Source organism: Palaemon carinicauda, chromosome 3 (genome assembly GCF_036898095.1).
Source record: "Palaemon carinicauda isolate YSFRI2023 chromosome 3, ASM3689809v2, whole genome shotgun sequence".
NCBI lineage: Eukaryota > Metazoa > Arthropoda > Malacostraca > Decapoda > Palaemonidae > Palaemon > Palaemon carinicauda.
This window is the reverse complement of record NC_090727.1, coordinates 181,087,527-181,102,526: the sequence shown is the minus strand read 5'-3', so window position 1 is coordinate 181,102,526 and position 15,000 is coordinate 181,087,527. Positions and strand designations below refer to the sequence as shown.

Genomic DNA, 15,000 nt, shown 5'->3' with positions numbered 1-15,000 from the left:
TTTTCTTTGTAACGAAATTACGTCTACACCTTACCTGCATTTGAAAGGAAATGCGTTTATTTTTATAAATGGCAACCCCTTTTTTTAATTACTCGGCTGGGTATATAAGAGCCACTGAAATATTCAGTTGGTATCAGTTTTATCAACTCCGTTAAGAAAACAACTGAAGACTTTCTCATTGTTGTAAAGTGGATATATTTTACGAGGTTAGTTTATTTTGATTCAAGTGGCGTTTGTTGTTATGATGGGCGCACGCGCACACACACACACTCATATATATATATATATATATATATATATATATATATATATATACATATATATATATATATATATATATATATACATATATATATATATACATATATATATATATATATATATATATATATATATATATATATATATATATATATAGTTTATTTTGATTCAAGTGGCATTTGTTGTTATGATGCACGCACACACACACATACACACACACACACACACACACACACACACACACACATATATATATATATATATATATATATATATATATATATATATATATAATTTATACATATATGCATCCTAAAAACAAATAAGCCTTGCAGCTTCGCTCTGGAAATGGCTGCTAGAAAATCCTTTATCAAACAAACGAATGGTCATAAGCAACTAGAATCACTCTAACTTCCAAATTACGTCAGCGAAGTTACATTTTTCATTATTTTTCTTAATTTCTAATAAAGGAAGAAGACGTTTCTTTTTTATTTTGGTAAATTCGTCCGTTTTTTATTTTTGGATTGCACAAGGTTCCTTTATTAGGTTTTTTTATACTATGTCACTTTAAAGTGAAAAACTGGTCAATAAGAAAGCAAATACTTATACCTAATCGATATTGAGCCTAAAACCGTCCAGAGTATCATAAATTTCTCCTCCGATTACATTAGTACAAACAAGTAATAGGTCTTAACCGAGACCCAATTTCCTTGTAACATTTAATTCTGCCAATTTTCTGTTCATTTTTTTAATAGGATACATCTCACATCTATTAATTTATACGCTCTATTTTTTTGTGTTTATCTTTTGAATTTCAACTTCCGTCATGAAGAGAAAACAAGACATTACTCAAAACTTTCTTAATTCCATTTTCTAGCATTTCTAAAGATGGCCGACCAGAAGTTTGTTTTGACCAGTTGTTGTTGTGGATGTTCCCTCCGAACTGGATCGCTCATCATCGCCATCCTTAGTCTAGTAAGTATCGGTTTATGTTTTTAGAAATCTCTACATATATATATATATATATATATATATATATATATATATATATATATATATATATATATATATATATATATATATATATATATTTCAGCATTTCCAGCTAGAGTGCTTTAATCTTTTTAACACTTAATATTTCGGATTAATAAAAACAAACAAAAATTAGCTCTGGAAACTCAAGTTTTTCGCTTCGTTGAAGATCTAGTAATAGATTCTATTTAACCAAGATGTAGGCCTACTGTAGATGGGTTGGGATAAATATGGGAGATTTAAACATATCTTATTCAATGAAGAAATAATCTATCTTAGAATAAAGTCTGTTCCGAGGGACATTGCCATAAGTGGATAATTTTTTTACATAGACATCAGCATCTGTTGTAAAAATATCTCTCAAGTGCAGAGTATATATATATATATATATATATATATATATATATATATATATATATATATATATATATATATATACTGTATATATACATCATATATATATATATATATATATATATATATATACATACATATATATATATATATATATATATATATATATATATAATAGTGTCTGCAACTGGTCAAAAATGATGGCTGAATATTTAGATGGATAAGCAAACACGAACGCAAACATAAATTCAACCCTTCCCACCACCTCTCTCCAGGGTATGACTACTCCTCCCCCTACACAAGGGACGGGAGAGACCAAATAGTTGTACGTGTGGTAATGCCGCTGAACGTAACCCGAAAGATATATATATATATATATATATATATATATATATATATATATATATATATAAATATAACCAGACACTTCATCTTTATTATATAAGGGAGATACTTATCATCAAATGAATTTCCCTTGGCTTTACTTTCCAATGCCAGAGTGAATTTGCTATTAAGAGGTATTTGTGGCTTATTAAAAAGATCGTGAGCGTCAGTGATAAAATTGTCATTGATTTACGTATATCTGTATATGGCACAACGGTTAACACTCTATCTGCAATAACATTACACCAAAGTTCGATCACACGCTGGCCATGGAGCGAAAAGGGATGGCGTCCTTAAAATCCTATTATTCCACATTTGAACTTAGGAGTGAATTATTTACCGGAAGCTAGTTGACTCCTGGAGGATCGCACCCAAGATGTAAAAGCGCATCAGGGGGTCAGCCATCTTATTCCATCTCTCATGAACTGTAATTAAGTATGGAAGTTGTAGAATAAGCTTCTTTTTTTTTCAGGTACTTAGTCTTATCAGCCTGGGCGTTGGCATCTTCGCCGGAGTTAGTGGTAAGCATACAAAACTTTTTTTTTTTTTAATATTCAGTAATTTAACTAATGAATGAGTCTGTATTACTAGTCCGTTAACAATCCCTAGTTAATGTTATTCCGCTTACCCTCTTCCTCGTTTTTATTTTGTGTACAGTTTTCTCGCAATGTTGTGATGATCACATTTTTCTTCTCCAGGTTTGATCGTAGGATGGATCGACGTTGCTATTGCTGTTGCCAACATAATCCTGGTGGCAGTTCTTATCCATGGCATCAGAACTGTGAGTATCATTTTCTCTTTTTCTTTAATAGCTCTCCTATGTAAAATTAAGTCTTCAATGAAGAAAAGTTTACATTTCTTGATATCAAGTCCGTATAGCTCCGTAAAGGCGAAACAAACTTTTTTCAATTTGAATTACAATTTATATTTTTAGTTCTTTGGTAAAACTTATACTGCCCAGTACAGAGTGCAATCATATTACTTGTCATCCATTTCATTATATTCTCTTTATAATTGTCTTATTTTTTTTTATTTTTACCTGCTTTTATTTGCATAAAGTATATCAGATATGTTCACACTGAGTCTATTTTACTTTTGATTTTCTTAAGTGAAATGTAGGTATTTCCTGCCATTTTATATTGCCTTATTTTCTTATACATTCCAATAATGGATATATTCTTTTCATACATTTAATACCGGTCTTAAAATACACTAAGGCTTCCGTATTTCCGTCATTCTGGTAATTATAAATACTTGATATAAAGAAATAAGAACCAAAACGAATGAAAGATTAACATTTAACTTGAATGGTTCATAAGTGAGACCCAACTCTCATCTCTTTTCAGGAACAACGTCGCCTTGTCCTCGCCTGGGTGTGGGCGACTGTCGTCATCGTCATCCTAGATGTCATCCTGGGCATCTTTGCCGTCCTTCTGTTCTCATCCGTCACGGCAGCCATCATCCTTTTCATCTTTGCTGCCATCCAGGCTTACTTTATCCTGGTCGTCTGGTCTTACGCCGTTTCGGTAAGGGCGAGTGGTTGATTGATAGGGGGTTATCTGGCGTCTCCCTCAATGAAAGGAGTCTGTCTCTGTTTATTTTCGTAAACTAAGGGAAATAGTTCCTTAGTTTCCCTCTTTTTATCTCTTCCAGATTAATGTTTTTGCTCTTATTTTTTCTTCTATATTACCAATTAAAGATTACTATGTTTTTTTATCATATTCCAAAGTCAATTCCTATTTTCATTTCTCTACCATTCTTTAAAACTAAATAGAACTCTCTTGTTTCTTTTCCTCCCAAATCGAAGATTATTTCATGTCTTTTTTTTTTTTAACATAATACGGAGTCAAGAAAGAATTTGGAATGAAACTTTAACAATCATCCTTTTCGATATATTTTCTTCTTTTTTCTTTTCGTGAATTTAATCATATTAAAATCAAAATTCCACAAAAATACCCTTTAGTTAATTTAATTTTGTTTTCCAGCTGGAAACTCCAGAGCTTCCAGTAACTCGCCAGACGCAGCAGTAGTAGCTGATGGATGACATCTCATTTCCATGGAACGTTGTCTTTCAACTTGTATAAGAAATGTTTCATTAATTTAGTCTTCTGTGATTTTTTATTTATTTTCTTCATAAATGAATTTTGTAATAAATTTTGATTTTTATGTTATATTTATTTTGTCATTAATAAATCATACAGTAAGGTTTTATTCTGTTGTTTTATTTTTCAAATTAGACCATTTCGTCTAATTTAAAGCTTACTGTGTTAGAACATTTGCTTAAATTACTGTGAATTTTTGGATGTTTTGAAGAATTTTAAAATAACAAGCATAAAATATCTCCCCCTCTCAATTTAAAATTAATTTTGAAAAAGTATCCTCATCTTTATCAATAAAAAAAAGTGACAAGGAGCACTTTGACAATGTGAATGGAGTTAATATGATATCTTACAATTTTGGTATCTTTAACTGACTTCAAGATAGAGGCGTACCTAGAGATTTGGGGTCCCCAGGGGTGAGTTAGTAATGAGATACCCCTCTCCAGTTACCCTGACGAGTTGCAGGTAATTTTAAATGTACATTTACATACTTTTAATACCTGACCCTACTTTGGAGGTCCCCTCTGTTAGGGGCCTTGGGGCACTTTCAAAAAGGCCCCCATCACGGTCCCCTTAGCTACGTTACTGCTTCAAGAGGCGCCATTCTTTTGCCATATCCAAAATCAACGCCTAAGTGGATAGACTAAACATTGAATGAAACCCTTTCTAACATGTTGCCCTTTCAATGGAGTAGAAATCAACAATTTCTACCTCTGCTAACACTTGGTTCTAATATCATCCTCAGAGTAATACCCCTTACCTTCTCTATTGCTTCCTGGTGTGGTTATGTCCCTCGTATGGCTATTTCCCTGATATGATTGTTCTGCTGTTGGTATAACCTGGTGTAGCTATGGCCCTGGCGTGGTTATACCTTTTGTGAGGTAATGTCACTGTTGAGGTTATGACTGGTGTGGACGTACCTTTGGGTGGTCATGCCTCTGTTTTAGCTATGAGCCTGGTGTACTCAAGTCTCTAAGGCATTCATATTGCTGGTAGAGTTATTGGGAAATTGTGGTTTGATAAATTTATTCTACCCTGTTTTGGGTATTGTTTAACCCTTTGGTCTTCAGCTGCTGACTCTCATTTCAATTTGTCGGGCAGAAACTTACAGTCTATTAAATTACTTATTCCTGATGGGGATATTGATCTCTGGCACTGTCGTTCCATTAGTTTTGTATGCATGTTACATAAGATTTTTCATAACTCAGATCACCCATTAGTACTGTTAGTACTAGGTATGGAGTTAATTCTAAGAGCCGTGCCTTCCCCATCATTAAGAACAATAATAATCAGTATTCTAAAGGTTTTTATTCCAGGTTAAGGGATGATCTTTTTAATCAGGCAGTTGAATCAGTGAACTTTTAGAAGTTTAATCGTTTTGTTAATGCTCGCCTCTCATTTTATAAATTATATACGACTGATCTATTTTAATGGTGCTATTGATCTAGAAATATTTTGTATTCTTTATTTATTACTTCATCATCATCTCATCCTACTTTTATTGACACCAAGGGCCTCGGTTAGACGTTGCCCGTCGTCTCTATCTTGAGCTTTTAATTCAATACTTCTCCATTCATCAACTACTTATATATAGTCAATTTGCATCCCTTATTTCCTTTCCCCACTGAGCTACTTTCCTTGTTGGAGCCCTTGGGCTTGTAGTATTCTACTTTTCTGATCAGGGTTGTACTGTAGCTTGGCTAGTAATGATGATAATAATATGCTGCAACTACGCTTATGCATAGATATGGTTTTGCTATACATAGGTTTCTGATGTGATTAACTTATGTCCGTGATGTAATTATGCCTCTGGTGTGGCTATGGGTCTGTTATTGTTATGCTTTTAGTAAGGATATATCTCCCTGGTATAGTTGTGTTCATGGTGTTTTTATATCAGCGGTGTGGTCATACCCATGATGGGATTCTGCAGTTATGCCCTAGGTGTGGTTATACCCATAATGTGAAATAGTTGAGACGTCCTTATATAAAGGGGATTTTAAATGTCCTAATGTACCATAAATAAAGTAAAATGTATTTTTTAAAAGTTATTATTTATGGTGGGTTAAGTACTGGTAATGCACCTAGTGTTGATATGATTTTGGTATGGCTATGCATTAGTTTGAATATGCCTCAGGTGTTGTTTTGCACCTAAAGTGGGGTTGAGATCCTGGTATGGCTCTTCCTCAAGTGTAGGCTATCTGAATCTAGTGTAGTCAGATTTCTAGTAAGGAAATGTCCTTGATGTTGCTATGTTTCAGATGTGTTCCTGCCTCTGGAAGGTTTGTGAAGCTGGTGTGATTATGATTCTGAGGTAGTCATTTGCCTGTAATAAAGTGAGGTTATACCACTGATGCAGTATTGTTCAACTTGGTCTGTATCTGTTATGGCCATGCCCTGGGTGTGGTCATGCATTTAGTGTGGTTATATGGCAGGCATAATTACGAATCTAGTATGACTATGCCTTTGTTTTGTCATGCCTCTTCTGTTGTTATGCCTTTAATGTGGGTAAGCGTTTAGGTGGGAAATGTTTCTGGAGTGGTTGTCTGGTGTCCATATGCCTGTAAGTTGTTATGGCTCTGGAGCGATTCTTGTTGTGGTTATACTTCCCAGAGTTTATGGCTTATGTGTTATCAAACTTCTAGTATGATTATATCTTTGGTTTAGTTGTTCCTCTGTGTAGTTATGTAGCTAATGTGATTATGGCTCTGGTGTGGTTATGCTTTATAGCATAATTATGCCCTAGACGTGGCTATGTCCTAGGCGAGGTTATGCACTAGTACTACTAGGTGTGGTTATGCTATGGGTGTGGTTTTGCCTCTGGAGTGGCTATGTTTTTAACTAAACAGCAAACCAACAAACTGGAGGGCATATTTCATAAAATCTATGAACTCTCATGAGTATTTATAATGCTTATAGCCAATGCCTGATACATATATTCTCATAACATGAAATTCCAAATGACAATGACAACAGTGATGATACTGACGAAGAATTTACTATCTGTACTTGGACACTAAGATGCCCTTAGAGTTTTTGATGTCCTTTGTTGTAAGTTGACAGGTACAGATTAAAACTAGGGAATTCTGGACATTGCTATAGTAGCTATGAGGGATTAGTCTCGTTTGTTCACAGTCTGGTTGGAATAGTGTTCTGTTGTGAATGCTTTTTAATTGCCCTACTTGTCCCTATGTGAGCAGGGGGGTTGGTGTAAGAAGGCCAGATTAGATATGCTGGCGAAACCTGTCCCGGTAGATGATGCTTTGTTGCCTTCAAAGCAAGATGCTTTGAGGAAGACCGCCTGCCAGAATTCGCACAATGAATGCAGGGGTGTGGCGAACACTCCAGCAATGGGAGTGATTCCGGGGGCCCCAGGCATGCCTAATCTCATGATGAGTACAGGTGTTGCCCGAATGAGTTGTTGTACTAGTACCATTTTGTTGTTTTTGCAAGGATACCTGCAGAAGCTTGGAAGAAGTGTTGTGAGCGGAGGAACAGAGCGTTGCTTAATTATGATACTTTTTATTAGTAACTGTCTGATGATGAGGCACATTGATCTAGGATACAGCTGTTTAAAGATATTAAATGATGTTTCATGATGTTTAAAGATATTAGATGCTATTTCATTATGTTTGATGATGATGTTCTTTTCCTGTAATTTATTTGCATATTATGGCCATACTTAATAATTATCACTATCACTATTTAATATGGACTGTAGTGGATCCGGATATATCCAAGGGATATGAAAGTGTCTATGGAGAGTGGCTGTCGAGGATCTGTACACATGTATTGATGATTTTCCTAGGAATTGTTTTTGTGAAACGTTTCTTTTATGTAATTTAGTGTTTTACTAGCATTTATCTTTTCTGGTTAGGAACATAATGACTGCGTAATGTATTTGTGTTTACCAGTACTATGTCTTAGATGTTTTTCAGACTGAGAGTCCAATAAAAGAACCAGAGTGTAGGCTTGACATATGAGGGCATTTATTGTCTTTGTAAGCAGACTGTATTCAATTATGGACTGTAGGATATAGATAAGTCAAGTATTCTAAGATACAAAGGTTACTTTCTGATGCATAAATTCTAACTGATATTCTGTAGTCACTGTTCTCTATGATATGTTTTCTTAATAAAATACGCAGTATTTATACATGTTCATATAAAAAGTATATATATATATATATATATATATATATATATATATATATATATATATATTTATATATATATATATATATATATATATATATATATATATATATATATATATATATATATCCTGATTACAGACGTGTAGTATTGATTAATGATTAATTCATTTTTTAATGATTTTAACATATTATCACTGATGATGAGTATTTCTTAATTAATGAATTTAAAATGTGAGTTTCCTTTTTTATTGATAATTGTTCACCAGTTTCTATTTACTGTGAAGTGTGTTAATCATTACATGCGAATTTTTAATCTACGTCATATTCACCCTTGTTGGAGGTGAACAAAGCTTCCCCAAGATCGGGGAGACTTTGTTTTAAGTAGTAATTTTTTTTTTTTTTTGAAAGCTAATGGCCTTTTCTTTGTTTTAAAGTAGTTTTGAATTCTGCAAGCCTTGAGCCTGATTGAGGGAGATTTGTCACATATAAGTGGTTAGAACAAATAATTCATTGGAATTTAGACAAATGCCAAACTGTCAAAACTGGGTTAATGTAAATGCGCAAGAAGTAGGGCGGTGGTTGCCGACCTATGACCCCATCTCCACGATTCCTGGGTATTGTGGAAATCAGTTTAAAGCATACTCTATCACAAGCAACCGGGTCTGAAAAAATAGTTGCACCATGTATGTTAAATGTAAACTGATGTTATTCTCTTACTTCTCAGTACAGTGGTAACGTGGTTGCCTCGTATTCGCGTGGCAAGAGATCGATCCCCGCCCAGGGCCGTGAGTTTAAGCTGTTTACTGGGGAGGCTACTGCTGTGGTAGGGTACTACAGTGGGGGGTTGGGCTTGCCCGGCTGACGTTCTGGTGAGCATCTATTCTGATGGAACTGGAACTGAAACCAGACACCTTTAACACCTTTAAAGCGTGAGGGAGGTGGAAAAGCACTGGGGATTTGAGGTGGGGCAACCTTGATCCAGGCGATCTAGATCGCAGATGTTTCGTAGTAAAACGCTACCACCTATATCCTGGAGGAAGCACCTGATCCACATAGATATAGGTGCCATAAAAACTCACCCTTGGAAGTAGAATGAGGGGAGTTGGGCGCGAACCAAGACCGTGTGCCCTTGTCGCTGATGGGTGCCCATTACGCCCAAACGACATTCCACTAGGTTGCGATCCTAATAGTAACTTTTCCCTTAGACTTATAACGTGAGACAAGTCATTTGTGTGCCCCTCCCTGTTGCTTAACTTGGATAGAAATTAATATTGTAATGTTTAGTTGATAAGTCAGATTTGAGACTTGTGATGAATTGCTATTCTACTGGTGGAAGAAGATTAACTATAAGTTGCTCCAAGTACGCTCTCCCCGAGCGTGTCTGTAATTTACAAGTGATTCATTGTTAACTACCATTATGAGCATTTTGTGATAACTTCCAATAATTTAAAAGTCATCGCAAGTACCTTAGGTATTCAATTAGAAATATTTAGAGTTCTGTTGAAGATGTACTTACTCATTTATTCACTTGAAGAAGATTTCTGCTCATGTTTCTGTGAAAATTAACTGAGACAATAAATCCTCTTATGATGTAAAAGCCGTCTAATTCACCGCCTCTTATCATTTATTAATTAATGGCCTCTCATAGTGACACTCTGGACCAGCAGCCACAGATCGATGGCCATAGTGACTGAATAGCCTATTCAATGTCTATAGAATAGCCCATAGTATATAGAATATAGATCTTGGAATAGCCTGTCACCGAGTCATTACCACACTCGTCCTTCCTCGACTGAATTATTTTCTACCATTCAAAAAAGTAAATGCATTTTTCTACTTGTTGGAATGCACTTTGGACTCTGTGAATTGTTAAGTCCATTAAATGAATGATTTCTTTTATGTTTATAACAACACAATATCATGAAGAACACAGAATAAATATTCTGGAATTTTTATTCCTCAACTCGTAGGTGAAATCTGAATGGGAAGAACTATGATAAGGAATTGTTTAAACTACTACAAACATATGTCATTAATGGAGTTATATCAGTATCCTATTCCCTGTTGAAAGAATACAAGCAGAATTTACTGCATTTCTAAAAATCGCAAGTAATCAAAAGAATATCATTCTACTACTTTAAATATCACAAAAAACGAAATTCTTGGCATACACAGACTCTTGCACCACTCGTTTAGATGCAGTTCTTCGTTACGAAAACCCCATTGAGTACTCAAATTAACAAGACAAATTCTATTATGCCCTCGAGAAGTTTTTTCCAATAGTAAATTTAAATATGACTTGTTCAGATGCTAAGAAACAATACTAGTCACCCGAAGGAGCCATATCAAATTCCTATGTCCACCTTCCCCAGCGATCAAACTAGAGATATCATGGATCAAACACTGTTAGTTGAATTTTTTTTTCCTATACGTCTTATTTGATTGGCTGATAGATTACGGTAAAACAGACATTTAAGTTTATACTATTCTCTCAAAAGTCCAACATAGAACTATAGGGAATACAAGTCAGATTCGACTGGTCAAAGTTAACTGGCATCACAGTTGCTACAATGCGATGAATTCCATCGTTTCAAAACCATACATATATATATATATATATATATATATATATATATATATATATATATATATACATACACACGCACACACACACACATACATATATATATATATATATATATATATATATATACATATATATATATATATATATATATATATATATATATATTATATACATATATATATATATATATATAATCTATCTATCTATCTATCTATCTATATATATATATATACACTATATATATATATATATATATATATATATATATATATATATATATTTCTTTGTGCCAAGGGTATCAACTGCATTTTAGCATCATTCATGAAAATAACAACCAACCTTGGGTCATCCTATCTTCTCACAGATTGTGAATATATAAAATGAATATCACATAACGTCTCTTTTGTCAAAACTTACCCTCTCTACCCACTTTCATATTGCCGATTAGGCCTACACTTCCCTGTTCCAGTAATAGTATTCTTTTATTTTATTTATGTTCGATATTTCTGCATTGCCCATACACAATATAGATATTCCATTTATATTCTTCTTGCGTTTACTATTTTGTTATAACAGGCTTGTATGAAGAGATCGAAAATACTGATGTAGCCTATTATTATTATTATTATTATTATAATTATCATTATTATTATTATTACTTGCTAAGCTACAACCCTAGTTGGAAAAGCAGGATGCTATAAGCCCAGGGATCCCAATGGGGAAAATAGCCCAGTGAGGAAAGGAAACAAGGAAAAATAAAATATTTCAAGGACAGTAACAACGTTAAAATAAATATTTCCTATATAAACTATAAGAACTTTAACAGAACAAGAGAAAGAGAAACCAGATAGAATAGTGTGCCCGAGTGTACCCTCAAGCAAGAGAACTCTAACCCAAAACAGTGGAAGACCATGGTACAAGGGCTATGGCACTACTCATGACTAGAGAACAATGGTTTGATTTTGGAGGGTCCTTCTCCTGGAAGAGCTTCTTACCATAGCTAAAGAGTCTCTACTCCCCTCAACAAGAGGAAAGTAGCCACTGAACAATTACAGTGCATTGGTTAACCCATTGGGTGAAGAAGAATTGTTTGGTAATCTCAGTGTTGTCAGGTGTATGAGAACAGAGGGGAATCTGTAAAGAATAGGCCAGACTATTCGGTGTATGTATAGACAAAGGAAAAGTGAACCGTGCCCACAGAGAAGATCCAATGTAGCAATGTCTCGCTAATCAAAGAATCCCATAACACTGTAGCGGTAGTATCTCAACGGGTAGCTGGTGCCATGGCTTAGTTTCTCTGAAGCAATGGGAGTAATCAGCCACTTCTTAAAGACTTCATATCAGGAATCTCTTCTACTGTGATAAAACATTTTAGGTGTTTAATGTAGGCCTACAGAGTAATCATTTCAGTTTCATCTGATTTACGCTATTTTCACCAAAAAAAACATGAAAAGTAAACACCAAAAATAACTTAAGTATCTTTTTTATTAAAAAAAAAAAACAATGAAAACATATAATAAAAATAAGTTACAGTGAGAAATGTCTTGATGAAAAGCAGAATTTCCCGCCAGCGATCGAATCATCATCATCAGCGTCTAACGGGATACCGGGAGCATTGGTGTCTCCAGCTGATGGAAAAGAACAGAATGAATTAAGGATTATTCCGGTGTTATATAAATCATTTATAACATTCTCAAATTGAATATGTCTCGGGCTTTGTAAGAGAGAGAGAGAGAGAGAGAGAGAGAGAGAGAGAGAGAGAGAGAGAGAGAGAGAGAGAGAGGAGAGAGAGAGACTTGCGTCTATTCTGTTATCGGGAGCACCGTCGTCTTTGACTGATCATCATCATCATTATTATTATTATTATTATTATTATCCAAGCCATAGCCCTAGTTGGAAATGCAGGATACAATAAGCCCAAAGGCTCCAAAAAGAAAAATAGCCCAGTGGAAAAAGGAAGCAAGGAAACAAATAAACTACATTACACGAGAAGGAATAAACAAATAAAACAAGATATTTTAAGGACACCAACAACATTAAAATACATCTTTCATATATAAACTATCAAAACTTAAAAAGAAAAAAAAAACAAGAGGAAGAGAAATAAGATAGAATGTGTGCCCAACTGTACCCTCAAGCAAGCGAACTCTAACCCAAAACAGTGGAAGACCATGGTACAGAAGCTATGGCACTACCCAAGACCAGAGAACAATGGTTTGATTTTGAAGTGTCCTCCTGGAAGAGCTGCTTACCATAGCTAAAAAGTTTCTTGCACCCTTACCAAGAGGAAAGTAGCCACTGAACAATTACAGTGCAGTAGTTAACCCCTTGAGCGAAGAAGAATTGTTTGGTAATCTCAGTGTTTTCAGGTGTATGAGGACAGAGGAGAATGTGGAAAGAATAGGCCAGACCATTCGGTGTGTGTGCGCACGCGTGTAGGCAAAAGAAAAATGAGCCGTAACCAGAGAGAGGGATCTAATGTAGTATTGTCTGGCCAGTCAAAGGACTCATTAACTCTCTAGCGGTCTATCTCAAAGGGTGACTGGTGCCTTGGTCAACCTACTACCCCCAAAGTAGAAGAAATCCAATGAATATATTAAGAGTTCCTTCCGTATTATTATATTTAATTCATAAAAATTTCATTTCGAATATGAGAGAGAGAGAGAGAGAGAGAGAGAGAGAGAGAGAGAGAGAGAGAGAGAGAGAGAGAACTTACCGAGATGGCGTTGGACCTGACGACTAGGATGAAATAGCTCTGGATGGCAGCGAAGATGAAGAGGATGATGGCTGCCGTGAGGGATGACGTCAGGAGGATGATAAAAATGCCCAGGGCGATTGTCAGGATGACGGTGACGATAGTTGCCCAGACCCACACGAGGACAAGGGATCGGCGCTCCTGTTGGGGGGTGGGGGCGTGGATGTTAAGGCTGAAGGTATATTCAAATTGTAAAGACTATGGTAAATCTCATTGACTACTCCAGGAGTAAGGAGCCCTTGCTGGCATAAGGCCACATTGATTTGTACACTGATACTATTAGTGCCTTGGAGAGACAATGCTTAATAAGGGAATATGTGTGACGATGAAAACTCTCCATATACAATGTCATTTAATTTTTCTTTTCATGAATAATTGAAAGGTAATAATTTGAAAATCAGAAATCACATGAAATATATCTTTGGTCGAAAGAAAATGTCAAAGCTAAAGCTATTTATTCATTACTCATTCAAGGAATATCACAATGGTAGGCTATTAATAAATTAATCTAAGGCGTACATTTTGATTGATCGATAAGTTAATATTATACAGGTATTAATTCATTACTTCTAGATTTTATAGTTTTATTAAAAAAAATTAAATAAACTTACAGTTCTAATGCCATGGATAAGAATTGCCGCGAGGATTATGTTGACAACATCAATTCCGACGTCCAGCCATCCTTCCGTTAAACCTGTAGAAGAAGAAAGCGTATAATTCTAAAATCAAAGGTGACACACAAGAGCATATTTTATTTTACAAAATTATACAATATTGTAGTAGATATGTTTCTGAATATCTGTCAATATATTATAAAAATTAATATTTATGTTAATATTCAAAATGAGAAATTACGAAAAAATTCTGTTTTCGATATATCAAGCATCTGTGATGGGTTACCGATTTTCCAACTGGTTCGATCTATGAAACTGATTAATGGATTTAATAACTACAAAATTTTGATTTTTATGATTGAAATGTTTTGCAGAACTTACCATTTACTCCAGCGAAGATGCCCAATCCTAACCCAACAAGACTGAATATCTGGAAATTTAAGAACAGTTCAATTTTGATACGTCTATATATATATATATATATATATATATATATATATATATATATATATATATATATATATATATATATATATATATGTGTGTGTGTGTGTGTGTGTGTGTGAGTGTGTGTGTGTGTGTTTGTGTGCGTGTGTGAATTTATAAATATATGAGGCCAATAAAAGATATTTTCTTTATTTTCTTTAGTCAGAAAATAAAAACGAAATTGAAAAAAAAGTAAGATTGAAAGCGACGAATTTGATGAGAATTTTGAATTTTAAACAAAATAAGAAAACTACAAATAAAAAGACTTAGATTTG

At 34.4% G+C, this 15,000-nt stretch overlaps 2 protein-coding genes across 2 annotated transcripts in view; one reads left to right on the top strand and one right to left on the bottom strand.

The window, feature by feature from the left end:
- The first annotated feature begins 146 nt into the window (after positions 1-146).
- LOC137638131 (uncharacterized) lies at positions 147-4,140 on the top strand. Its single transcript, XM_068370220.1, has 6 exons — positions 147-206; positions 1,139-1,236; positions 2,504-2,552; positions 2,730-2,812; positions 3,378-3,557; positions 4,017-4,140. Exons 2-6 carry the CDS (start codon positions 1,150-1,152, stop codon positions 4,059-4,061), a joined length of 444 nt encoding a protein of 147 aa, XP_068226321.1. The 5' UTR covers positions 147-206; positions 1,139-1,149; the 3' UTR covers positions 4,062-4,140.
- An 8,271-nt stretch (positions 4,141-12,411) lies between these two features.
- The window catches only part of LOC137638129 (uncharacterized), a 4,166-nt gene continuing 1,577 nt past the window's right edge, over positions 12,412-15,000 (bottom strand). The window contains exons 3-6 of the mRNA XM_068370219.1: positions 14,621-14,669; positions 14,237-14,319; positions 13,587-13,766; positions 12,412-12,498 (exon numbers count right to left, since the gene is read on the bottom strand). Coding sequence (XP_068226320.1) covers positions 12,466-12,498; positions 13,587-13,766; positions 14,237-14,319; positions 14,621-14,669 — 345 coding nt within the window. The 3' untranslated portion in view covers positions 12,412-12,465. The remainder of the gene's footprint in view (positions 12,499-13,586; positions 13,767-14,236; positions 14,320-14,620; positions 14,670-15,000) is intronic.

Bases quoted from the DNA above. Each gene is read 5' to 3' on its own strand.
- LOC137638131 (XM_068370220.1), top strand. From the start codon at position 1,150: ATGGCCGACCAGAAGTTTGTTTTGACCAGTTGTTGTTGTGGATGTTCC. The intron at 2,553-2,729 runs GTAAGCATACAA...TTTCTTCTCCAG, and splicing joins CATCTTCGCCGGAGTTAGTG to GTTTGATCGTAGGATGGATC. The intron at 2,813-3,377 runs GTGAGTATCATT...ATCTCTTTTCAG, and splicing joins TTATCCATGGCATCAGAACT to GAACAACGTCGCCTTGTCCT.